The 25,621-nt window shown below is 39.2% G+C and overlaps 1 protein-coding gene and 1 long non-coding RNA gene across 2 annotated transcripts; one reads left to right on the plus strand and one right to left on the minus strand.

Moving 5' to 3' along the window:
- The first annotated feature begins 1,322 nt into the window (after positions 1 to 1,322).
- Positions 1,323 to 7,386, plus strand: LOC122656571 (60S ribosomal protein L5). Its single transcript, XM_043851150.1, has 9 exons — positions 1,323 to 1,408; positions 2,160 to 2,229; positions 2,319 to 2,410; positions 3,062 to 3,188; positions 3,302 to 3,381; positions 3,467 to 3,583; positions 6,616 to 6,750; positions 6,876 to 7,045; positions 7,246 to 7,386. The coding sequence occupies exons 1-9, from the start codon at positions 1,406 to 1,408 to the stop codon at positions 7,355 to 7,357; spliced, it is 906 nt and encodes a 301-aa protein (XP_043707085.1). The 5' UTR covers positions 1,323 to 1,405; the 3' UTR covers positions 7,358 to 7,386.
- On the minus strand, positions 7,230 to 9,786 carry LOC122656572. The gene is made up of 3 exons (XR_006332126.1): positions 9,776 to 9,786; positions 7,889 to 7,891; positions 7,230 to 7,402 (listed from the first exon to the last, which is right to left on the minus strand). It is a non-coding gene; the product is annotated as an uncharacterized LOC122656572 (long non-coding RNA).
- Positions 9,787 to 25,621: the final 15,835 nt, after the last annotated feature.

Consider the following 25,621-nt stretch of genomic DNA (forward strand, 5'->3'; position numbering starts at 1 on the left):
CTTAGGTCTTGCGTTATAACATTTCTGTTTTTGTATTTCTATGTTTTTGGTTTCTAAGAACAAAAAAAAAGAAAACAAAAAGAAAAAGGAGAATAGAAATACGTTTGTTGTTGCCTGTTAAGAATTTTTTTTTTTTGGGAATGAACCAGTTATTGAGAAACACAGACAAACACTACAATTGGAAATCGAGAAGCAAAATTTTGGAACTTCTTTGTTTTAGAAAAAGGGAGAAATAAGGGAGAAAATTTTGGAATTTTTCTCTGCACCAAGCCCCACCTTGCACTGCCATTCCATGACTTCTAACACCAGCTCCTGTGCATTGCCTCCATCCGACCGCCTCTATTAACAACCATGTAACACAATTTATCCCCTGCAACCTACCTCCATCCGACCGCATCCGCCTCACCCTACAACCTGTCGCAAATCCTTGCAATCCAACAAAATACCTATTGCCGCCCCTGAACCCCCTGAATTCCTGTTGAACAAACATCGTGAATTTGGAATCCACCTGAATCCTCGTCCAACCTCCGCACTGACCTCACCCAACCTCCGAACCCTAGCGCCTCCATCGCGCACCAAGCTCGTCCTTCATCACCCTCTTTTGCCTCGCCAAGCCCGACCGTTGATCTCCTAACCTTAACACCCCTACCCCTGCAATCTCAACTTCCAAAACCCCCTTCTTTCTCTTTCTTTCCTGAACCCAACCCCTTGAACATCTCTTCTTGTCGTTTCTATTTCTTTTTTGGGACAAAAAAATGGAAATTACTACGCATAAAAAATGTGTTTTATGTTTCTTATGGGTCAGAAATAGAAATGACCACGTGTTACCAAATGCCTATTTTTTTTAACCAAGAAATAGAAATATCAAGTGTTTTTTTGGTAGAAGAAATATCAAAAGTTATAAATATGAATTAAGGCCGCGTTTGGTATGCATTCTATGTCGATTTGATATTCTCAGATAATAAAAATAGTTGTTTTTATTGTCTGAGAATATGATGAAATAGAGAATGCATTCTAAGAATGCATACCAAACACAGCCCAGTAAGAAAAATACTATCATGCAAGCCCTTAGGCAGCGTTTGGTAAGATTTCTTAAACCCCATATTTCTTTTTCATGAAAATACCCCACTACCCCCACAAAAAAACAAGAAGTTCAGCAACAAGTCAGGTTGGGGGGGCAAGCCGGATCTTCAGTTTGACACTTCGATCCATCGAGCACTAATCAAGAGAAGGGTAAAATGGAAACTATTGGAAGTCTATCGGGGGTAAAATGGTAAATAGAGAAACCAAATTAGGGTTTCGCAACGACACTCGCTCTATAAGTCTTGTGAGCCGTGCTAGACATAGGGTTTCTCTTGAATCGTCTCTCCTCCTCGAAGCTCCACCGCTGAAACTCTGAAGCAAAATGGTACGTAGATTCAATTGCCTCGTTCATCAGCTGCTGCTTCATTATTTTTTTCTCGTTTCTCATTCTCTTTGTTATTATGTAGTGTGTATAGTTCTTCTCCTCTGTGTATTTATGACATAAGTTTGCTAGGCTGTAGATTCGTTAACATTAGGGTTCTTCTACTTTTTTTTTTTTTTTTTCTGATTTTGATTCAGTTGATGTATTATTGTCGTTTTTTTTTTTTTTTTTATCTATTCTTTTGTTAGAATCCTTATTTTTTTTTTTTTCTGAGTTTGGTCTCTTTCCAAGTATTTTCTTATCTGATTTTGATCTATGTTTCGATCTTTTATTGGCATGCGAACAGATATATTTGTTATATGGTAGTTCTCTGTTTATCATTGAACGATCATTTGAGTCTTATACTTGATTTCTGCTGCTATTTGGATTTTTGTCCTGTCTGAAGCATCGTTTCAGGATTCGGTATCGTTGCCGATCCGCCGGTACAGATACCTGGCCGATGCAGATTTTTTCTTTTGAGTTCTGTTATTCTCACTCCTAGGTTCTTGTAGATAATTTTTTTCTGACATTTAAGAATAGACTTGTTTGATCCCTTATGATTTTGTTTTTTGGCCTTGTGGGTCATGAACATTTCCCATGTGTTATTTTCTTCTTTTTGGGTTTAAATTTCCTGGCAAACACATTACCTTTGGAATTTATTTATCTTTCATATTCATTGGCATTTAAACATTGCATTTTTCACTGTGCAATGTAGGTCTTTGTTAAGGCGCAAAAGTCGAAGGCCTACTTCAAGCGTTTTCAAGTTAAATTCAAGAGAAGGAGAGGTTTTGTCTTCATTTTCCATTTTCACTTTTACGTTCTACAAGTACTTGCAGTTCCCTTCTGATATATGTTGTTACATCATGGCATGCAGAGGGGAAGACCGACTATCGTGCGAGGATTCGTCTGATTAATCAAGATAAGAATAAATACAATACACCGAAATATCGGTTTGTTGTTCGAATTGTATCCAATAATATTTCCATTTATTTTTTATTTGGATATATTAATTTCCGTAACTTGGATGTGGGTTTGGAATTCATATGGTTTGACTTTGAATTATTGAAGTTACTCAAGCACTCATGTTACTTGTGTAATCTTTAAAGCATGAAAAGTGGCTAGAAATGACATTATTTATTGAGGATGGTGAAAATTTTGTGATGCTTAGTTTGTCTCTTTAAAGATTAGTTATTGTCCATTTCAAATAATATGACATTCTATCAGATTTTGCAGACTAACCTTGATAAGATTTATGATCTAGGCTTCAGGAATTTCCATGGTACTTTATTATAAGTACTGTTCCAGTTTCCTAGTTTACTTAATGTCTTTATGAATAAGATGGCTTTCATTATTGATTATTTTCTGACAAGAGTGTTTTTGTTACTTTTATTGCATTTCCAAGAGATGGTTTTGGAGCTTAAAAATAGCCATAATGTTGTATAGGAAGTAAAGTGTCCCAACTAAGTTACCTTTAGCCCATGTTTGCTGCAAACAAACTTATTTGATGATTTGATGTTTTGATGATCATGATTTGCGTTTGATGTTTAGTCATCAGTAGACTAGTTGAGCAGTTCACTACATTTATGATTATGGTGTCCACCTTAACAGTTTTAATAGTCCAACAAGGACATCATTGCACAAGTAATATCTGCTAGCATTGCTGGTGATATGGTTCTTGCAGTTGCTTACTCTCATGAGCTTCCACGCTATGGGCTTGAGGTTGGTCTGACCAACTATGCAGCAGGTATTAATCTTGATGCCTCTCTCTCTCTCTATATATATATATTTATACACACGCACATATATCTCTCCCTCTTTACCCTATTTAACAGAGGTTCCATCATTAATATTTATCAGCTTACTGCACTGGGCTGCTCCTTGCCCGTCGGGTCTTGAAAATGCTTGAGATGGATGAGGAGTATCAGGGCAATGTTGAGGTATCTGTTACAAAAGGGTTTCATATTAATCTTATTCTGTTGTATTTTTAGAAGGTTCTGCATAATATATTTCATGTATTGGCAGGCAACTGGTGAAGATTTCTCAGTTGAACCCACAGAAAGCAGGAGGCCATTCCGTGCTCTTCTTGATGTTGGCCTTGTGAAGACAACAACTGGGCAACGTGTGTTCGGTGCACTGAAGGTATACTTGTAAACTTATCTTGTTTAATTGGGTTTATGCTCCCTAATTTCATCCTCTGATTCTAGGGCTTGTTTCAGAATGCTGTTGCCCCTTTCCCAGAAAAAAGAAAATTTATTCTTAAAGGAAATGATAATCTGATTCAGGCCTTGAATCCCCAATTCTCTAAATCAGAAAATAGGGTAAATTAGGTTGCTAACAGCCCCAGGTTTAACGGTTTTTAACAGAAAGAAACAGCCTACTGACTGGATTGGAAGATGAATAGAGAAAAAAAACGAAGAGATCAGCTTAGCACTTTAGCAGTAGCCTGGGGAAAAATCAGATTGATAAGAGAAGATCAGAGAAATTGAGCTGCAGAAAGAATGGGGAGTGAACAGTGCTGTGAATGGTACAGTGAAGAAAGGGAAGAATTCGGATCAATAAGAGAACAGAGAAAAGGGGGAGTGAACAGTACTGTGAAGAAAGGGATAGGGGAGAAGAGCACAAGTCAATTTTCACAGAAGAAACATCTTCATTAACTATCAATTGGATTTATTTACAGCTTTAATACAAAACAGTAAATAGAATTCTAGTAGACTTCAGCTTCCTAAAATAACTAAACTAACTTGGGAATTACTGATGGAATTCTTCTAGATATTTATTTTCTTAACAAGACAAAACTAACACCTATGAAGAGGGCCCCACAAGACACCACACCAATATAAAATAAATTCCTAACTAATAGCTAATGGGCTCTACTACTATTAAAAAATCATCCTACGTACCTAAGACTATCTTTGGTATAGTTTTTATTTTTGATTTTTGTCTATTTAACAAAAATCATTAATGAAAACCATTTTTGATCAAAAAATAAAAATCGTTTGGTAAACATTGGACATAATAGAAGATAAAAATGAAAAATGGTTTGGTATGGTCATGTGTAGAATAGTTTTTTAAAGAAATGGTGTGAAGATATTTTCTCTTCACCCATCTTCCTTCCTGGAAAACGGAAAGGGATGAGAAGACTCAAATTAATCAAATACGAGAGGTCGCCCTGACCCCACCGGCTTCTCCGGAGCTGAAGCAGCTGCAGCCGCGGCGACCAAGGCGAGCTTGTTTGGAGATTGTCGGTCAACAATCAATTAATATTTTAACAAAAAATAGCTGAACCAGAGGAGGTGGTAAGAGAAAAATAAACAAGGAGTTGCGACTTGGGCTTCAAAGCAGGGACTTAGGGTTAGAGTCGCCCTTAGATGTATGACCTATGTTCCAAATTTCAAAGAGAACCGAGAAGGATTGATAGATTTCAATCCAAAGATTGTTGGGCTGCAGGTACCATTAGAACAGGGTACATCAAATAAAAGGGAAAGAAACTAGAAGTTAGAAGAAGATGAAGAACAGGGAAGGATTGATATATTTCAATCCAAAGATTGTTGGGATGCAGGTACCATTAGAACAGGGTACAGCAAATAAAAGGGAAAGAAAATAGAAGTTAGAAGAAGATGAAGAACAGAATAATGATAAGAAGCAAGGAGAGAATAGAAGAAAGGGGAGTACCTGAGACGGGAAGGAGGATGGAGAAAGAATAGAAGGAGAAGAAGCCAGCGACCGTTGGTGCTGCTGGCGCCTGCGGTGGCGGCATTAGCTGCGATTGTGGTACTATTCTCTCTCTTGATCGATGAAGGAGGAGAATGGTTCATAGGCTTACCTTTTTAAAAAACATAAGCAATTTACTATTTTAACCTTCAATTTTGGGGTATATGAGCACATGCTCATTAAAGTGTCCGCACAAATAGCGGAAAACAGTTTTCAATGAAAAACCATAAACGGCTTTCCATTTATTTTTGGTTTTTGGTTTTTAGTTTTTTTTCAATCTTTTTTAAATAGATACAGGCTCCTTAAACGATACCAAACGCAACTAAAAACGTTTTTAAAGACAAAAATAAAAAATAAAAACTATACCAAAGACGCCCTAAGCTTGCATTATTAATACATCCTAGTTATAAGGTACAAGTCAGAGGCCCATAATAAAAGATAAAGCGACATCCAATCGTGGTGGTCATACTCTTGCATCATTCCTCCCTTGTTTGAAAGAACTTGCCCTTGAGTTTTAAAGTTGAGGAAGATTTCAATGAATGATCAGTAGTAATCATCCTCTTTGACCCAATGAAGTCGACGATCAGTTCATGATCCAATGGAATAAAATCAGTGACACAAGGTTCATTGTTGAAGAACATAAATTGGAACCATGAAGCATGGAATCAACAATCAAAAGATCCAACTAGTTTATTTTCCTTCTTGATGCAAATTTCCAAATTGATATGAGAGATTGCTGCCTGGTTGTGTATCCCCTGCACCAGCACAGGGCCCATTGGGAGTGCGTACAGGGACATCAATATTGATGGGATTTTTTATTTGATGGTGATAGAATGATAAATTTGTTGTTCCTGTGTCTGGGTGCAGGATCCACGCGATCTGGCAGCATTCTTTTTCCCTAAGAAAATTATCTAATTGTATTTCTAGGTACATTTGAAGGTGCCATTCCTGTTGGTATTTATAGATTGTCACTAGCCCTAGACTGGTTGAAATACAACCCAACCCATTGATATCTGTACAATTGCAAAGTAGGAGGCTCTATTGTTGGTGGGAAACAAAAGTAGTCTCTTGTTTAGAGCTATGAACTTCTATGCAAATATGTTGGAAATCTGTAGACAAATACTGATACAGATATTGATATGATGAGGTGTATTTGGTTCTTCAATTAACCTATAACCAAACATTTGTAAAGGTGTGAATGATTTGGACACTTTTTTTGTTTTTGTTTTTTTTTAATGTTTAAGTGTCTCGAAATTTTGAAGTTTAATGTGTTTATAGAATTTTTGGCTAACATATAATGTTTCTGTCAAGCTTAATAAATGAATTATGGTGTATGGGCCCTTAGTTATTTATATCATTCGTTATTTGAAACCGAAAATTGTCATATGCTGGGCGAAGGATTTGGTTATCCATTTTCAGTTGTCAATTGTGATAGTTATATTTTGTGGCATTAATTTCAGGGAGCACTGGATGGTGGACTCGATATTCCTCACAGTGACAAGAGGTTTGCTGGGTTTAGTAAGGATGACAAGCAGCTCAATGCTGAGGTCCACCGCAAATATATTTATGGTGGCCATGTTGTTGCTTACATGAGGGTAAGATTGAGGAGTTACAATGTTACTCATAGCTGATTGGAAGATAACTTGATATTGATGTTGAAGAAAAACATGAAGGAAAGTTTCAGTTTCTTTAGTTGCTGACTTGATTCAGAAATTTGCAGCAATTGACTGAGGATGAGCCAGAGAAATACCAGTCTCATTTCAGTGAGTACATCAAGAGAGGGATTGATCCTGATAACATGGAAGAGATGTACAAGAAGGTACATGCTGCCATTCGTGCCGACCCAATGTTGAAGAAATCTGAGAAGGAACCACCTAAGCAGCATAAGAGGTGAGACGAGAGTTGTGTAATAATGTGTTTAAATTGTATCTATGTGTTTCCTAGGGTAGATGGTGATTTTGGAAATGCACATTTTTAGTCGTATCATTTGAATTGATATAGGCTCATGTTTGTATCTATTGATGGTGATGTGCCTGTTAATATGTATCTTTTGAATTTCTAATTACTGTTATGTTGTGTTTGCATTTCAGGTACAACTTGAAGAAGTTAACCTATGAAGAGAGGAAGGCAAAGTTGATTGAGCGGTTGAATGCCCTGAACTCTGCAGTTGTAGGCGATGATGACGAGGATGATGATGAGTAGAAGCAATTTCCTGAAAGTTTTGATAGATGGTTCGCCTCTCTTATCCTTGCATCCATGGTCACATGTTGCTGTACTTCACTTTGGTACTCAATTTTTTCACCGTTGACAGCTTTAAGTGGCTTTTTTTTGTTTGCCATTTTAGGATACAATTTGGATTTAGAAATATAGTTAGTTATTGGGTTAAGATGCAATTTCAGTTTTGAACTTGCTCAGGTGATTCATAATTATGCATGGGACAGGCCTTTGTTTGGTTGTAGGAGATCTAAACTCTTTAGTGTGTTTTTTGTTTCCTGGTTACTTGCTCCAGAATTGAGTACTGCAATATGTTCTCTATATCTTTGTTCTCAGACCCTTCCTCTGGTGGTAGTAATCACGCCATATGCATACCTTGTTTTACCTGTTGTTTGGAACAATTTCCATTAGTTAGGCTTCGTCTATTTTGACAAAAATAGGTGAAAATGAATGTTTTATGTTTAAATTAAATTTCCCGATGTTTGTTTTGAACTTTGTAAAATATGTATGGGAAAAAACTGTCTTTTTTTTATTGGAAAAGAAAAAATATATATATTAATGTAAAGATAGAAGAGTACAATATTGTAAGTAGAAAATGTTTTTTCTTAGTAGATTCGTAATTTGTCATAAAATTAAATAAGTTCAGGACGTGAATATTCGTAGTAACGGAAAGAAACTCAAAATCTTGGTGAGCTTTTAGCAGCATAGTTAGAAGTGGCCAAGAACTTACTGTAGCAGATGGTTTCTTTGCCATATCTACAAGCTCCTTTGTACTGCACCGGACTTCCTTGATATGTGATCCTTTTACTTGCTCTAATCCTTGAAGTAAGGATGTCAAAATGGAACTGAAACTGATTGTTGGAATTGGAATCGATTGTTTACGATTAAATTGAACCGCAGCATATAAAAAAGATGTCATTTTGATTTCATAGGTTCTAATAACGGTTCGGTTTGATTTAAAATCAGAAAACTGTCGGTTAATTGAATAGAAATTGGACAGAAAATCGAGATTATGAATATTCTTATTTGTTTAAGAATGGGGTTAAGCACTTTAAAATTTTAGGATTCTTTACTATGATTTTTGTGAATTTCAGTTTGAGTGTCATTCATGAAGGGACCGAAGGTTTTAGTGCGAGCATGTCTTAGTGGTCTTTTTTAATGAATCGACTGGAATATGGATTGGTGATGTTTTCAGTTAGTTTCTCTTGTGTACATTACGGCCTTGAGTAATTATTTAAAATTATTATTGTAACCGGCATGTCCAAGTGAACTTTGCCTAGAGTTAGATGTCTGAAAATTTATCAAAAAAAAAAAGGTCTATTAAACAATATAATTTTTCCCACATGAAATGGAAAATTAAATTAAAAGTTACAAAGGTGAAATTGGTATTACAAACTGCATATCAACTGGATAATGTAAACTGTTTATATCGCATCGCATATAAAATGATTTTGATTTTGAGTGATTCTTATCCGGTGCAGTTTTGATTCTACCTTGCAAAATGTGCACCGAACCACAACCGTACCGTATAATCAAAACCTCACCGTCATCTTTACCTTGAAGCATACCAAAATGTTCTCTCTCCAAAAAATTGTTAGTCCCAACAAAACCAGCAACTATCATTTTAAGTTCACCTTGAAGCAAAAAGAAAAATACCCATCCTGATTTGTTTATATTGGATGTTGCTGTTCCTACGCACATGAGAATAGCATAATGAAATATTGTTATATTTGCAATGCATGTTAACAGAGAAAACGTAGGATCAAGAGTAGGAGAGGCATCACAAATTTTAGGGTTAGGGGAAATATTGAGATTGCATAACCATTTCCGAGTATTTGATATGACCCACATTGGATCGGGTTTAACCGCATTGTGTATCACCTTGTTTCTAAGCCAAATAAAATAACAAGTTATTATAAAAACAGAAAAAAAAACCATTTAGACATGGCTTTGTCACGAAGTTTCTCAAGTAACAAGGAGTCACATAGCTGAATCAAGGATGAATGGGAGAGAGATTTCGTTTTCAATCCCAATGGGCCTGCCGTCCATATATGCGTAGTCCAATCACATGAGATAAGAAGATGCTATATGGATTCACTATTAGAACCACAGAGAACACAACGAGAATCGATCTGAGTCCATTTCGAGATGATCACTTTAACAGAGATCCTTGTATGTAAGACATGCCAAAAAAATAATTTAAATTTGGGATGTATAGGAAGTTTCCAAAAGAAACGCCACCAAGAAGATTACTTAGTTTGCAAATTAGGGCTTAAAGAAGTTATAAAGAAATTTGCAGCTGCCCTAGTTGTAAACCTACTTGATTTGGAGATGGAACATTTCCAATAGTCTTCACTATTGGTTAACAAAAGCAATAATCCCATTATGAAATAATAATCCCATTACACATCTAGAGATATAATCCCATTATGGTCTAACAAATTATGGATTATATCATCCTCAGGAATATCCTTGCTAACAGTTGTTAGACTGAATCCAAGAATATATTTAATCCCGGGGTCATTCCAAAAGAAGGTAGAGCAACCATTTACCACACGTCGAAAAACCATTTTTTTTAGGATGGGAAGCATATGGGCAATGCTATTCCAAGTAAGGGTATCAAAACCAAACCAAAACTGAGCCGAACCAAATTTATTCAGTTTGGTTTCGGGTCTGGTATATGGTTATTTAATTCGGTTTGGTTCGATTTGATTCTATGTCAAGACCTGTTGGTTTGAACCGAAGCCGAACCAAATACCACACCTAATCCAAAACCTTATATCTTTTAATATATATTTTTTTTGGGTAAATGGTAAGTATCCAAAACAGCAAAAACAACAAAATAAAAAATCCTGTATCTTTTCTTTGTTTTTTTGGGAAGCTTCTAACCGAATGATCTTTCAACTTTCATATTCCACTTTCCATTTTTTCACTATTTCCCTTTCTCGGTTTCACCTTTCTTATTTTATTATTATTATTTTAGTTTTAGTCTTTTACTTAAACTCTTCAACTTCGTAAGGCTACATCATCAAGGCATGGAACCGAAATCGAAACCAAATTTGACCCGAATTGGAACCGTATTTGAAAACCGAATTAGAATCGTAACCGAACCAAACTGAGTAGGTTCGGATTCGGTTGTCAATCCCAAAACTGAGAACCGACTCGATTTTCGGTTTGGTTTTGGGTCACACCATCAAGGCACAGAACTGAATGGCCGAAACGGAACCGATTGACACCCTTAATTCCAAGACTAAGATCCTCTTTTTCCCATAACCCTAGGGTTGAAATAGAGGACTTAGAAAAGTATTTAACCTTTAAGATCTTAGCCCATAGATCCTTAGAATTATTCAGATTTCTACATCCTAATTTGGGAATTAGGGATTTATTATGAGTTTTTGCTTTTCTGATCCCTCACCCTCCTAAGTAAATAGGAGAACAAATCTTATCCCAAGAAATGAGATGACTCTTTTTACAGTTAACAGTGCTACCATTCCAAAAATTAAGGCAAATTGAATCAATACCTCTGCAGATTTTAAGAGGAAATAAAAAAGAGGACATAAGGTAAGCTGGAATGGAGCTTAAAATAGACTGAATCTCACAACTAGCAAAAGAAAGATGATTAGCCTTCTAGGTAGAAAGTTTAGATCTTAGTCTGTTAACAATTCCTCCCAATTCCTTTGATTTAGAATGTGGAGGAAGGAGGTTAGTACCCAAGTCAAATTGGGGTGGTCATTGGAGATTCCAATAGAACTTAGTCTAACTTTGACATCATTGGGTACATTTTTACTAAAAAGCAATCCACTCTCTCAAAGTTGACTTCCTATTCTGAAAGGTCAGAAAAGAGATCCAGAACTACCTTTATAGTCCAAAGATCATTGTCAGCTGCTCTACAAAAGACAATTGTCTGGGAGTGTGGCTTACCGTGAGTCTATTTCTCTCTCCTCTCCATATGAAAAGACAAACCTTTGTTTTGAGGAGAGAGATAGACATATTGGAGTGCTGTCATTGGTCACACTCCCAGACAGAAAACTGCTTCCCAATATTTTATTTAGTAAAATCTTACATGGGGGTTGGGTTTGTGTAACCGGGTTTACCCCCTGGCTTGAACTGTAAAACCGGACAGGTTAGGTGGTTCTATGTTAAAAAATATTTTACTTGACAACACATGGTTTCCAGATAGGTCAAGACACAAAAAATTTTCCCTGCGATTCCCTTGTCTCGCTCCACAGTGTTTTGGTTTTTGCGTCTATTTGAGAACTAGAGTTCGCGTTGAAAAGGAAAATCTGAAGGCGATCATCATAGATCTGCGGAAGCGTTGTAGGATCGATTCTATCAATGGAGAATGCTATTAAATTATCTAGAACAACAGGGGAATCAATCGTTACCTAGAGTCTCACAGATGCAAGACTTCCCACCGATAATAGCCCTTTCTTAGTCGTTCCACACATTACGCAAAGCTTGGTGTTCCCACACGATCAAACCAACTCCTCCACACACAAGGATTCTCAAAACCCAAGCTTTCTCCAAGATCACACCAAGAGAGGGAGAGGAAGAGAGAACGGTTCTAGGGAGGGGAGTGCTCCACCGATTTTCCAAGGATGAGAGAGTGCTTCTTGAATTTTGGCAATCTCATGAATATATGTGATTTGCCCTCTTACTCCTAAATTGGTAGCACACATGGGTAAGGAATATTGAGTTTCCTATTGGGACTCAATCACCAACCAATCCAATCTTTCTCACCAAGGAAAGATCCCTATCGCTAGAGGAATCCAATATTGGGTCCAATATCCAATATTGACCAAACATCTTTCATTTTCTAACAATCTCCTCCATCCTACTGTAAGATCCAATCTTACAAGAGGATCATGAAAAGGAAATCATGATCAACCGTGCTGCGTAAATGAATGGAACCGAAAGAAAAGGGGTAGGATCGCAATGGGATTCTACTCAGCTTCTAAAGTGTCCAATCACCAAAGATGCCAAGCAGAGTGTAACAATCAACGCCGAAGGTAAGTAGTTAAGATACTCATTAGTCTCCCACAAAACAATGTTGCATGGTTCAATATAAAGCATGTGTTCGAGACTGTCAATCCTCAATGAACCGATATGCCGATCGAGAGATTCTATTACCTTGATTGGACCGAGGAAAAATATTTCAAACAAAATGTTCAAGAAAAAAGATAATGATTTGTAAAAATATATCTAAAAACATTTCAAAAACATTTTGAAAATGCTACCAGATTTGGATTTGTGTCCAATCTTGTATAGAATATTCTCCTCAACATATTCCCAATGTATGGGTTGTGGATTCCATGTTGGGCATCTCTTTCGAATACAGTCAGACACTATGAATCTAGTGCACCGATATATAGTCAGAGAGACATCAACCGTTGGTGCACCAAAACACACAACATCTGAATGCAACGATAAGGACCCCTCAGGTTAAAAGACCAATCGAGAACTACTTAAGAGAATCTCATTTTCTTTATAAACTGACAGTACACTACATGTGAAATTCTCAAGTGATCCAGTCCAATGTACACACCGTATGCACACTCACACTTGTGTCTTGAAAAAGTAACCTTCCTAAGCACACACAGTATGTCCACCATGCCGGACAGGATATCCAGTCCCGTCCCTAGTGGTGAACAGTTTTAGGTATGAATACTTATGGACAACAACTGAGCTCAACAACTGATCATGCAAAAATTAAATTCATTAATTCAAAAAGAGTTTGTACATCAGTGCCAATTACCCATAAACTTTATCCCCATATTCCCAACATGTTTCTCAAAAGTAATAAGAGATAATGCTTTAGTCATAGGGTCAGATAAATTATTTGCCGTGTCAACCTTAGCTATGGTTATGTTACTACGCTGAATGATCTCACAAATCAAGTGATACTTCCACTCCACATGCTTATTCCTTTGATGAGCTCTTGGTTCCTTTGCTTGTGCTATAGCTCCCCTGTTGTCACATAACAATGGTATAGGTTGCTCTACTAGCTCAGGCACCACCCCTAAGTCGGTTAAGAATTTCTTGAGCTAGACACCTTCCTTGGCTGCTTCACTAAGTACTCAGCTTCTGTTGTGGAATCAGTTGTTGACTTTTATTTGGCACTCCTCCAAATCACTGTACCACCACCAATCATAAAGACCATCCCAGAGGTGGACTTTCTGTCATCCTTGTCAGTTTGGATGTCTGAATCCGTATATCCAATTACTGACAGCTGATCGCAACTGTAAACAAGGAAGTAATCCTTGGTCCTCCTTAGATATTTGAGGATCCCTGATAGCTGTCCAATATTCTTATCCCGGATTGGATTGATATCGGCTCATAATCCCCATAATATGAGAATGTCAGGTCTTGTACACAACATGTCATACATTAGACTTCCTACTCCCGAAGCATAGGGAACTCTTTTCATAACCTCAATATCCTCAGAAGTTTGAGGGCATTGTGACTTGGAAAGACCGATTCCATGTCTGAGAGGCACGTTACATCTCTTAGAATCCTGCATGTTGAACCTGTTAAGTACTTTGTCAATGTAGGTGGATTGTGACAATCTCAACATCCTTTTCTTGCGATCTCTCACAAGCTTAATTCCTAGGATGTAACTAGCTTCACCCAGATCTTTCATTGAGAACGTTTTGGATAACCACATCTTTACAGATGAAAGTAACTCCACATCATTCCCAATGAGAAGTATATCATCCATATATAGGACAAGGAAACAGACGGCACCCCCACAAATTTTCTTATACACGTATGGTTCATCAATATTCTGCTCAAACTCAAATTCCTTGATAGTTTGATCAAAATGGATGTTTCAGCTTCTAGAAGTCTGTTTCAGTCCATAAATGGACCTCAACAACCTACATACCTTGTTTTCCTCCCCTAGGGAAGCATAACCCTCTGGCTGATCCATGTATATGACCTCATCAAGATATCCGTTAAGGAAAGCGGTCTATACATCCATCTGTCAGATCTCATAATCATGATATGCAACAATCGATAATAGAATCCGAATGGATTTAATCATCGCTACTGGTGAGAAGGTCTCATCATAGTCAATACCCTCTTTCTGAGTGTATCCCTTCGCAACCAGTCTCGCCTTGAAACATTCCACCTTTCCATCTATACCTCTGTTCCTCTTGAAGATCCATTTACAGCCAATGGTTTTCACCCCTTGTAGCAGATCCTTAAGAGTCCAGACATGGTTAGAATGCATGGAGTATATTTCAGAGCGCATTGCTTCCTTCCATTTATCTGAGTCAACATCCTTTAGAGCCTGAACATAAGTATAAGGATCAGTGTCTGAAGAATTAAACACCATGTGGAATTCTTCCACACTTTGGTCTTCCTCTGTGGGAAGATTCAAACAAGTCGATGGCCGTATAGACCTCCCACTCCATCTAGGCTCTTGAGGCTGTTGCTCCTCAGTGGGTACGTCGGTTGAAATTTCTATGGGTGCAGAGGGTAGCTGGTCATTAGATATTTTCCTTCATGACCACTGGATCCGATCTCATATCATCGTCTAGAAATGTCGCATGCTTACTAACTATGACATTCTGATTTATTGGGTTATAGAAATAGTAGCCTATTGTAGTCTTAGGGTATCCAAGGAAATAACATCTATCTATACGAGATTCCAACTTATCCGTCTGTTGTTTTCGCACATGTGCTATGCAAGCCCACACCCTGATATGTTGGAGACTAGGCTTGTGCCTATACCACAATTCAAAAGGTGTTTTGGGTATAGATTTTTTGGGTACCCTATTCAATATATAGATGACAGTTTCTAGTGCAAAACCCCAAAAACTTAACGGTAATTCTGAATAACTCAACATGGATCGAACCATATCCAACAAGGTTTGATTCTGCCTTTCTGAGACTCCGTTCTATTGAGGTGTCCCTGGGGCCGTCAACTGAGATACTATCCTAGCTTCTTTCAGATAGTCCTTGAACTCATCTGATAAATACTCTCCTCCTTGATCAGATCGAAGACACTTGATGCAACTATCCAACTATTTTTGAACTTTCGCTTGGAATTCTTTGAATTTATCAAAAGTTTCCGACTTGCAGTGCATCAAGTATATATAATCATAACGGGAGTAATCATCAGTGAAGGTTACGAAGTATTCGTAACCATACCTCGCTTGAACATTAATGGGTCCACACACATCCGAGTGTACCAAATCTAACACAACTTGGGCTCTTCTTCTTTTATTTGAGAAGGGTTTCTTGGTCATCTTTTCTTGTAGACATGACTCACAGGTTGGATAAGGTTCTACCTTCAGAGAATCTAAAGGTCCATCCTTTACCATCTTGCTTATCCTTTCTACTCCAATATGACCTAACCTTAAGTGCCAAAGATATGTTGAATTATCTTGGGCTGATTTTCTTTTTATAGATGTATTAGAGATTTTATTCACATCAAACACTGATTTTATGAGATATAATCCGTTATGTAAGCCAGTAGTAATAAAAGAATTTTTAAACCGAATAGTCAACTTATCACCAAATAGAAAAGTATAACCATCCATCACTAGCTTACTAACAGAAACAATGTTTCTCCTAAACAGGGGGACATAAAAACAACCTCTCAAAATCAAAGTAACTTTATTGTTAAAATATAAAGTAAATCTCTAATGGCCTCAACTCCAGTACCCGTTCTCAGACGAACTTCATCCTTATTCAGCCTCCTTGTCAGCTTGAACCCCTGCAACATATTGCAAATATGGGCGGTAGACCCAAAGTCCACCAACCATGTATTAATAGGTTCCTTCGACAAATTAGACTCAGAAAGGACTAAGGTTTCAGAAATACCTTCTTCCGGCTTCTTATTCTGAACAGCTAAGAAAGCTCGACATTCTTTTTTTTCAATTCCCGTCCTTCTTGCAATAGAAACAAGTTTCTTTTTTCTTATTCTTCTGAGTTCCCTTTGACTCAACCTTAGGGGCTTTCCCCTTGTCAGTATTCTTCTTCTTCTTCTTACCCTTAGGCTTAGAAGAAGAAGACTTCGCCTCTGTGGTTGAGACCTCCACTTTCTGCTTTTCGGATGCAGTCTCTACCTCTTGCAACAAGTTACCCAGCTCAGGAAGTTTGACAAAGAGTTTATTCATGTTATAATTAACAATAAATGATCCGTAGATATCCTGAGGCAAAGAGTAGAAGATAGCACCCGTCTTATAATTCAGCTTAAAAGACGTCCCAAGGTTCTCCAGATCTTGGAACAAGTTCTGCATTTTTATCACATGATCTATAACTGGAGTTCCTTGGGCCATCTTCATGCCATGGAGAAGTGTCACTAGTTGATGATGGGCATGTCTTTCTTCTCTCCCATACATCTTCTTCAACTCCTCCATTATATCATTTGTCAAGTACAAATCCTTGATAGAATCAGCGATGGTCTTTTCCACAGAGTTCAATGTAAGGAGTTTGGCCTTAGAATTGTTCTAACAAAATAACTCATAGGCCGCTTTAGCAACAGGGTCCTCGTTTTACGGGAATTCAGGTTCATCTTGCTTAATAACTTACATCAGACCTTCTACAGTCAAGAGTAACTTGATGTTCCTCCTCCAGTCAACGTAGTTTAGGCCGATCAAAATATGATCTTTTATGAGGGTAGCATAGTTGATTTGGGTCGACATAGTATAAAATCTACATGATGTACAAAAATAATGATTAGCATTGACAACCATTGAAAAATGGGGTAAAACAATCAATGGTCAATCACACCCTAAGCTTCCCTCTAGCTTATAGGGTATGAATTAGAACTTATCAACCCTTATGCTCCTGACTTAGCCTATCGGAGTTCATCATTTGCATGTTGGTTGAGTGGAATATTCTGTCCGTCGCTTAGACTTCCAATGTGATTTAGCCACCTGAGTGTCATACCCATTCCTATCGGTTGACATACACTCAAGTCAAGTGTATACCCTTAGTTTTGGAGGAAATTATGGTGTTTGTGGGTTAATGCCTACTATCACAGTACACGTACCACTGACCACATTTTCTACCTATCACATGTGAGATGGGTGTAGATAATTTCATCAACCTACTCAAGTTATCCTATCGGCATCTACAAGAGTAGATCAATGAAATTTCTACACTCACCAATTAAAGGAGGCCATGGGAATCCCACCAACCAGGGTTTCCCATGTCATACTTGTTTTAAAATTGAGGGATTACGGGAATGCATAACATTGCGTTTGGTTGCGTAAATTTCTAGATGCCTGCATTGAATCAGATGTAACATCCATAGATGAGAGAATCTATGGATTTGAAATTCTGACATAATAATTGTTTGGTTACCCTATTCTAAAACCTGAATCTACCAGAATAACTGTTTGGTTACCCTGATTCTAAAACCAAAATCTATAAATAACTGTTTATGTCAGTTGATCAATTTACATTTTTACAAGTAAATTAATAAATATTCAAATGTGATAAAATGCAATATGAAATAAAATTAATCATACTAATTATTTTATATTACTAATGTGTAGCATCTTTTTCCTAGATATATATTACTTTTTTTTAAAAGAGGTCCATCTATAGCATTTTTCTAATGAAATGAACACAAACCACGGATTGGGACCTACTCCAAAGTACCAAAGCAGGTCCAGCTGATTGTTAAGGTGAGCAAAAAATTGTATAAAACATTCCATCCATAATAGTCTGTAATAAAGTCATACCAAAAAGTTTCAATGAGAGAAAGGCAGGACAACTTTCAATTTTAGAGAGAAAGTGCCCCTAGTTTCATTAGGAAAGAAACCCATGAGTGGCTGAGAAAATTGAGGGATAAGATGAGCATAGTTGTAAAGAATACAAATAGGAAATGTCTCATTTATGTTTGCATCTTCAAAACTAGAGAAGCAACAAAATTCATTCAAACTATCAACAAAAAAAGCAAGAAAGAAAAAAAAAAAAAAAAACCTCAGAGAAGTAGACATTGTATAATGCTCATGATTGTCTTTAATGAACAGTTGAATAAAAAGGGTCTTGGTGGATTCGAACCACCATTCCCTTGGAACATGCTTGAGACATCCTCATGTTCAAAAAGTGCTCTACCAATTTGAGCTAAAGACCCAACAAATAAAGTTTGAAATTTACAAGTAACCATGAATGGGATTTTACTATGAATTTCCTAGGAATAAAGAATAACAGAATTCCATGTATTTCAGCAAAGTTCTACAATTACTCCCATCCATATCTCATGCAAAAACTTCTTGCTGACAAAATTACTTTTAAGTATTGAGCATTTCTAAGCTAGTTTTCTTTTTTTCCTATTTCTCTTCCTCTTCCCACAATGCAAGAGAAATAGGAAAGGAGTTTTTTTTACTTCTTTTCCCCTGCACTGCACAGTAGCCAACACTATAAAAAAGTTCCATCTACTCTTTTTTATGTTCCTTTTGGTGAACATTTTAAAACTATAATATGGGATTGATCAGGGTTTTGTTGGGTTACCTTTGGGGTAGTGCTTTAGGGCTGATTAGAGTGTTGCTATTTGAGACTATAACTAGGAGTAGGGTGTTAATGGTGGTGGACATGTAGAGATGTAAGTGAATGCTATCTGTAATACAGAAATTGCATGAATGTTTCCATAAGAAAGGAGTGAACTGGATTTCTATATGTACTGTGTAGCAGAAGTGGGACTGTGGGGTTAAGCTACCATTTTCAGCTAAAGGATTGTCACTACTCACTTGTCACTTGAAATCGACATAGAGACATCAAATTCCAGATTAAGGAGAAAATCCATAGAATCAAATCAGATGGTTTCAGCTTGATCAAGTTCTCCTTTTAGGGGGTGAGCTTTGCTGAAAATCTCAGCTTGATCCGATGGTTGGATATGAGACTATGGGGGATTCCTATTACAACCAGGACATGGGTAAAAATGTCAAACCAGAATTGTAGAATTAGTAAATCCAACAGAATACCAATATGTATGATGTTAATATCAGGTTGAACAGAACAGAAAACACCCTAAATCGGTTTCAAGATCCAAGTCTTTAAAACAATCCTACTCGAAGTAGGACTTTATGAATTAACAAACAGAATTGAAAACTAAAAGCAGATTATGGAAGGATGCAATATCGGAAGGATTCTTAAATCAGAATTTAGATTAGTAGCCTATTCCACCTTCAAATTAGCAATCCTAGTGAGAGAAGGATTGATGAATCGCAGGACAGTAATGGCTAGAATGCAGAAAATCTGAAATCAAAATGGTACCCTGATGAAGAACAAGTAAGGAACAATGACATCTAGGCTTTTGCAAGCCAGAAATAGATAGTGTTGGAATTCAATATTATCTGTGTATTCCTCTCTCAATGGAGGATCAAATATACAATTACATACTCAATTGTTCTAACTATGGTAGGGAACATCTCATCTATTATCACATGTGATAATAGAGGATTACAAAAGATATGCACATGTGATAATAGAGGATTTACAAGATATACATAGGATTGCTTGTAGAGAATAGGAGATATCCTTGGAGAACCGAATATTGAGAGTAAACTCAATATTCGGTCAATACGCCCCCTCAAGGTGGAGGTGAAGGGGACTGAACCTTCAGCTTGTCGAGCATGAACTGAAACCTAGCAATCGGCAATGCTTTGGTGAGGACATCGACCAGCTGATCAGAGGTGGAGATGAACTGCACAGATAGTTGACGATTGGCAACACTTTCACGAATAAAGTGAAAGTCAATTTCAATATTCTTGGTGCGAGCATGAAAAACCAAATTGGCAGTCAAGTAGGTAGCCTCGAGGTTGTCGCACCAGAGTATAGGAGGCCTACGAATTAGAAAGTGAAGCTCTTTGAAGAGGGCCTCTAACTAGATTAGTTCTATAGAGGCATCGGCTAAGGCCTTGTATTCTGATTCAGTCGATGACTGGGCAACCGTTTTCTGTTTCCGTGATGTCCAAGAGATCAAATTTGGGCCAAGAAAAATAGCCTCAACTCCCAAGAAGAAGTGCAAAGGTCCCAAGTCCTTGATAGAGAACTCAGCCGCCAGTTGCCCTAAAATACTGGCAACTCTAGATGGGGTATTGCTTGTTACAAGAATGTCGTCAACATGGATCAAAAAATATATTAGTACACCCCCTTGCTGAAATATGAATAGAGATGGGTCAGTACGAGAAGCAATAAACCCCATTTGGAGTAAAAATGTGGAGTCTGTGGAACCAGGCCCGAGGAGCCTGTTTGAGGCCATAAAGAGAGCGATGCACCTTACAGACATGATTAGGCAGTGATGGGTCTGCGAAGCCAGAGGGTTGTGTCATATACACATTCTCAGTTAACAATCCATGTAAGAAAGCATTGTTCATGTCCAGTTGCCGGATGGGCCAACTATATGCGACTGCAATGGCTAGAACAGCTCGTACAGTGGTGGGTTTGACAACGGGACTAAATGTTTCCGAGCAGTCTAGACCCTCTTTTTGGTGAAACTCCTTTGCAACAAGGTGAGCCTTGTAGCGTTCTAATGATCCATTTTCCTTCCGTTGGATTCTATAAATCCATTTACATCCAACCAAATTCATAGAGGAATCTCTAGGGACAAGGGACCAAGTTTCATTTCGCAACAATGCATTGAACTCATTGGTCATTGCGGCCTGCCACTCAGGAAATTTGTTTGCTTGAATAAAGCAGGTCGGCTTTTCTTGGAGCATAGGAGCTACGGTCAAGGCATGGGGGATTGTGTGGCGATTGGTGCATAGGGTCATGGGGTGCAACCAGGGAGGGAGGGGAGGTGGTGATGGTGGGGGGGGGGGGACGGGGAACCCAAGTGTGGAGATGATGGTGCAGAATTGTAAAGATCCAGAAGAGGACGTGTACGCCTAGGGGGGCTTGTGGGGGTTGTTTGAGGAGTAGGTAAAGGGGTTTGTGGGGGTGCTATGGGTAGAGGAGTGGGAGACCGGTCCTGGAGGGAGACCGTGGGGGAAAGGGGGAAGGGCGAGGGTCGTACCGAGATTGTTGCAGGTAGGTGAGGTGTGGGTAAAGTGTGAATAGGGGCCGAAGCCCATGGGGGAGACAAAGGGGGGGGTGGAGGTAGGTGGTGGTCCCAATAGGGATGAAGTCTGAAAGGGGAAGACAGATTCATCAAAACGTACATGGTGGGCAATGTACAGTCGGTTCATGGCGACATTCAAACATCGATAGGCAGCAAGAGACGGACTATACCCAAGAAAAACACAAGGAGTCAAATGATAGTCCATTTTATGGGAATTATACGGTCGAAGATATGGGTAGCAAAGACACCCAAAGATGCGCAAAAAGGAGTAGTCTAGCACCTAGTGATGGATGAGTTGGTAGGGGGACACATTGTTGGACACACGGGACGGCATGCGATTAATTAAATGCACAACCGTATCAAATGCAAAAGGCCAATACCGTTGGGGAACTGAGGAATGGACGAGGAGAGTAAGACCAGTTTCAATGATATAGCGGTGTCGCCGCTCTACAAAGCCCTATTGTTCATGGGTATGTGGAGCGGAGAGACGATGTTGAATGCCAATGCGTTGAAAGTAAGAGGGTAGGGTACTATACTCACCCCCCAATCGGTTTGGATGGTTTTAATTTTCCTAGAAAAAGTCCGTTCCACAAGAGATTGAAAAGTTTGAAAAATAGTAATACATCCGACTTATTAGCAAGAGGATAGAACCATATGTAGTTGGTGCAGTCATCCACAAAAATAATAAAATACCTATGTCCATCATAAGAGATAATATGAGAAGGTCCCCATACATCATTGTGTAGCAAGTCCAAAGGAAATAAACTACGAGTATGTGTTTCTTTCAAAGTAAAATGATGAGATTTTCCTAACTGACAAGAAGAACAAACCCTAGAAAGCCATGTGGACTGACACAGTAGATTATTGACTCTAAGCATAGAATGAAGAAGTGTCTCATGAGTGTGTCCCAGCTGCTGATGCCACCTATCAATATTAGAGTTTTCAGCCACATGAGCGGAGGGAACCGAATGTGCATTAGTGGATAACTGATAAAGCCTGCCATCACTCGGTCCGGACAGAAGAATGTTCTTGGTTGTGTGATCCTTGACAAGAAAATAAGAAGGGTGAAATTCAAAATACACATCATTGTCACTAGCAAAATTCTGAACTGACAAGAGGGATTTAGAAATAGTGGGAACATGTAAAATGGAATTTAAATTAAAGGAGTGAGAAGGGGAAAGAGAAGAAAGAGTTGAATAACCAATATTATGGATGGGGAGACCCTTACCATTACCTACATGCAGCTGATCGGCACCACCATACGAGTCATAAGAGGCAAAGGATTGGACATTAGGGGCACATGGTAAGTGGCTCTAGTATCTGGGTACCAAGTGAGGGCAGATGAGGGTTGGTAAGGGGGCGGGTAAGGAGGAGTGGGTAGGAGAGGTGGTTGGGTATGATGGGCAGAGGGAGTAGGGTGGTGGGTATTTGGGTAGTATGAGGGTGGAAAGGTGGATGGAGGATAGCTAGAGTTTTGGGAATTACGGTAGTAACAGTATGGGGCTGTGTGGTTTGTCCGATTGCAATAGGTGCAAAAGAGGTTGCCACGAACACCACCAGGGGGGAAGCGACCACCACGTCCACCACATCCAAAACGACCACCCCATCCATGGCCCCGAGCAGAACCACGGCTAGCAGAGGAACCCGAATCAGATGAGGGGGTTCGTTGTGTTGTGTTGGCCGACGGTGGGGTAGGGGAGGTAGCCTCCGTTAGTTGCAACAGATGCTCTCATGGCTAAGCAGCAAGCCACTTAACTCCAATAAGGTGGGAGGTTCCAGACGTGTCAGAATGGGGGCCACAATTCCTTGCAGATCTGGAACAAGAGCTCGTAACACATAAGTATTGAAGTCAGCAGGCTTCAATGGATTTTTAGTGGCAGCAAACTCATCGGCTATAGTCTTTGCACATTGGAGATAGGAAGCAATGGACTCATCAGGCTTTTGGTGAAGATTTTGAAGAGACATACTCAAAGTCATCATTCGAGTAGAAGAGGTGGATCCATAGGTAGATTGCAAGGTCGTCCAAATTTCATGGCTGGTTTCCTTGTCAAGTACAATGGAGTAAACTTCCTCGGAGAGAGATGCGAGAAACATACTGGTGATGGCAGCATCCTGTTGCTGTCAATCGGCCATGGCATCAGCAGCGGTGGGGCACGGGTTGGTGTCATCAACATAGGAAAAGAGACGTTGGCCTTTGGGAAAAGCCACAAGCTGTTTATGCCAAGACAAGTAGTTGGTTGGAGTCAGCTTTAAGGAGACATAGTGATGAGCATGGGGAAGTAGTTTGGCGGATGTGGAGTTGGTGGCAGCCGCGGAAGAGACCGAGTCCTCAGTAACTAAAGTCATGGAGAAGAAGCATGGAGAGGAGAAGAAGATGGGTAGAAAAAAAAAACAGAGATCGGCTAGAGATGGGGCGTTAGCCTTCTAGCTTTGATTACCATGTTGGAATTCAATATTATCTGTGTATTCCTCTCTCAATGGAGGATCAAATATATAGTTACATACTCAATTGTTCTAACTATGGTAGGGAAAATCTCATCTATTATCACTTGTGATAATAGAGGATTACAAAAGATATGCACATGTGATAATAGATGATTTACAAGATATACATAGAATTGCTTGTAGAGAATAGGGATATCCTTGGAGAACCGAATACTGAGAGTAAACTCAATATTCGGTCAATAGATAGCAACAAAGCAAAAAAAACGAGATCATCAAAGCTGGCTGTTTGTTCTGGCTCTTCGGTCTTGAGAGTGGAATATTTGTATTTGATTTCCAGGGGGTGGATCTTAGTAGACAGATCCTTGCTGAAGGACCATGGAGTCTGGGTTCTAGGCCATTGGTTTTGCGGCCATGGTCTCCAAAAGTCTCTCTCTCCAAAAGAGAAGAGTCTATTGGAGATACTAGAAGATCCTTAGAAGATCCTGCAAATCACATGTTCCACATGTGATAATACAGCTTTTGGATTGATAGAATTCTACAGCTATTAGATTGATAGACTCCCTGATTTTATTCATTCTTTCCATATTCCTTTTATTTGATTTTCTTACCTTGTATAGATTCATTCTATCTTGTATAAATGCACAGTCATATCAATGAAACACACAGGCAATTCACACAATCTGATTCCAATTGTAACATGGTATCAGCCTAATCCGATCCTCTCACTACATCATCTTCTTCTTCCTCCTTTCATCTCCATGGCTCCCACCGAGGCTGCTGCCCAAGCTGCCGCCGAGGCTGCTGCTGCCCAGTCTGCTGCTGCCCAGGCCGCTGCTCAGGCTGCCTCCTTGCAAACAACTGATTTGGATGGGTCCTCCCCATTCTTTATCCACCACTCTGACAACCCCGGTGCTGTGCTGGTTACCCAACCTTTGAAGGGCGACAATTACCCCACCTGGAGCCGCGCCATGCACATGGCTCTTGAGGCCAAACATAAGCTGGGTTTTATTGATGGTTCTATTCCACAACCTGATGCAACCTCCCCTCAGTTTCTTCTCTGGAAGCGTTGCAACAGCATGGTCCTTTCATGGATCGCAAATTCTCTGGACACCGACATTGCACACAGTGTCCTTTATGCCTCTTCTGCCCATGAGGTTTGGGTCGACCTTCACGATCGCTTCTCTCAAAAGAATGCCCCACGCATCTTTGAGATCCATCGTGCTATTTCCAACCATCGCCAAGGCACGTCCTCCTTGGCCACTTACTACACACTTCTCAAAGGTTTTTGGGACGAGCTTGCGTCCTATGACTCTTATCCAGCATGCACCTGCGGTGTTCTTCAACACCATTCTGAACTACTTCAGCGCGATCGCCTTCTTGAATTTTTGATGGGTCTTAATGATTCATACACTTCGATCCGCAGCCAGCTACTTCTGATGGACCTGCTACCTTCCATCAACCGTGCATATTCTCTATTGCTCCAAGAAGAACGCCAACGCTCCATACTGGCGGCACCTGAACCATCTCTTACTCAATCGGCCCTTGCTGCCCAGGGCCGTCCCAACCATAAATCTGGCCGCCCTAAACCTCATTACCACTGTGATTTTTGTGGTCTTGATGGTCACTCTGAGTCTCGTTGCTTCAAGAAACATGGTTACCCACCGAAGAACTCCGCTAAGGCTGCCGCGCCTACTACATCCAACCCAGTTCGCTCTCTGCAGGCCTCCATGGTCGATGTTCCTACTATGCCTGCTCCTACCTTCACCACGGATCAGTATAATCAGATC

This window comes from Telopea speciosissima, chromosome 3 (genome assembly GCF_018873765.1).
Source record: "Telopea speciosissima isolate NSW1024214 ecotype Mountain lineage chromosome 3, Tspe_v1, whole genome shotgun sequence".
In the NCBI taxonomy this organism is placed as follows: domain Eukaryota; kingdom Viridiplantae; phylum Streptophyta; class Magnoliopsida; order Proteales; family Proteaceae; genus Telopea; species Telopea speciosissima.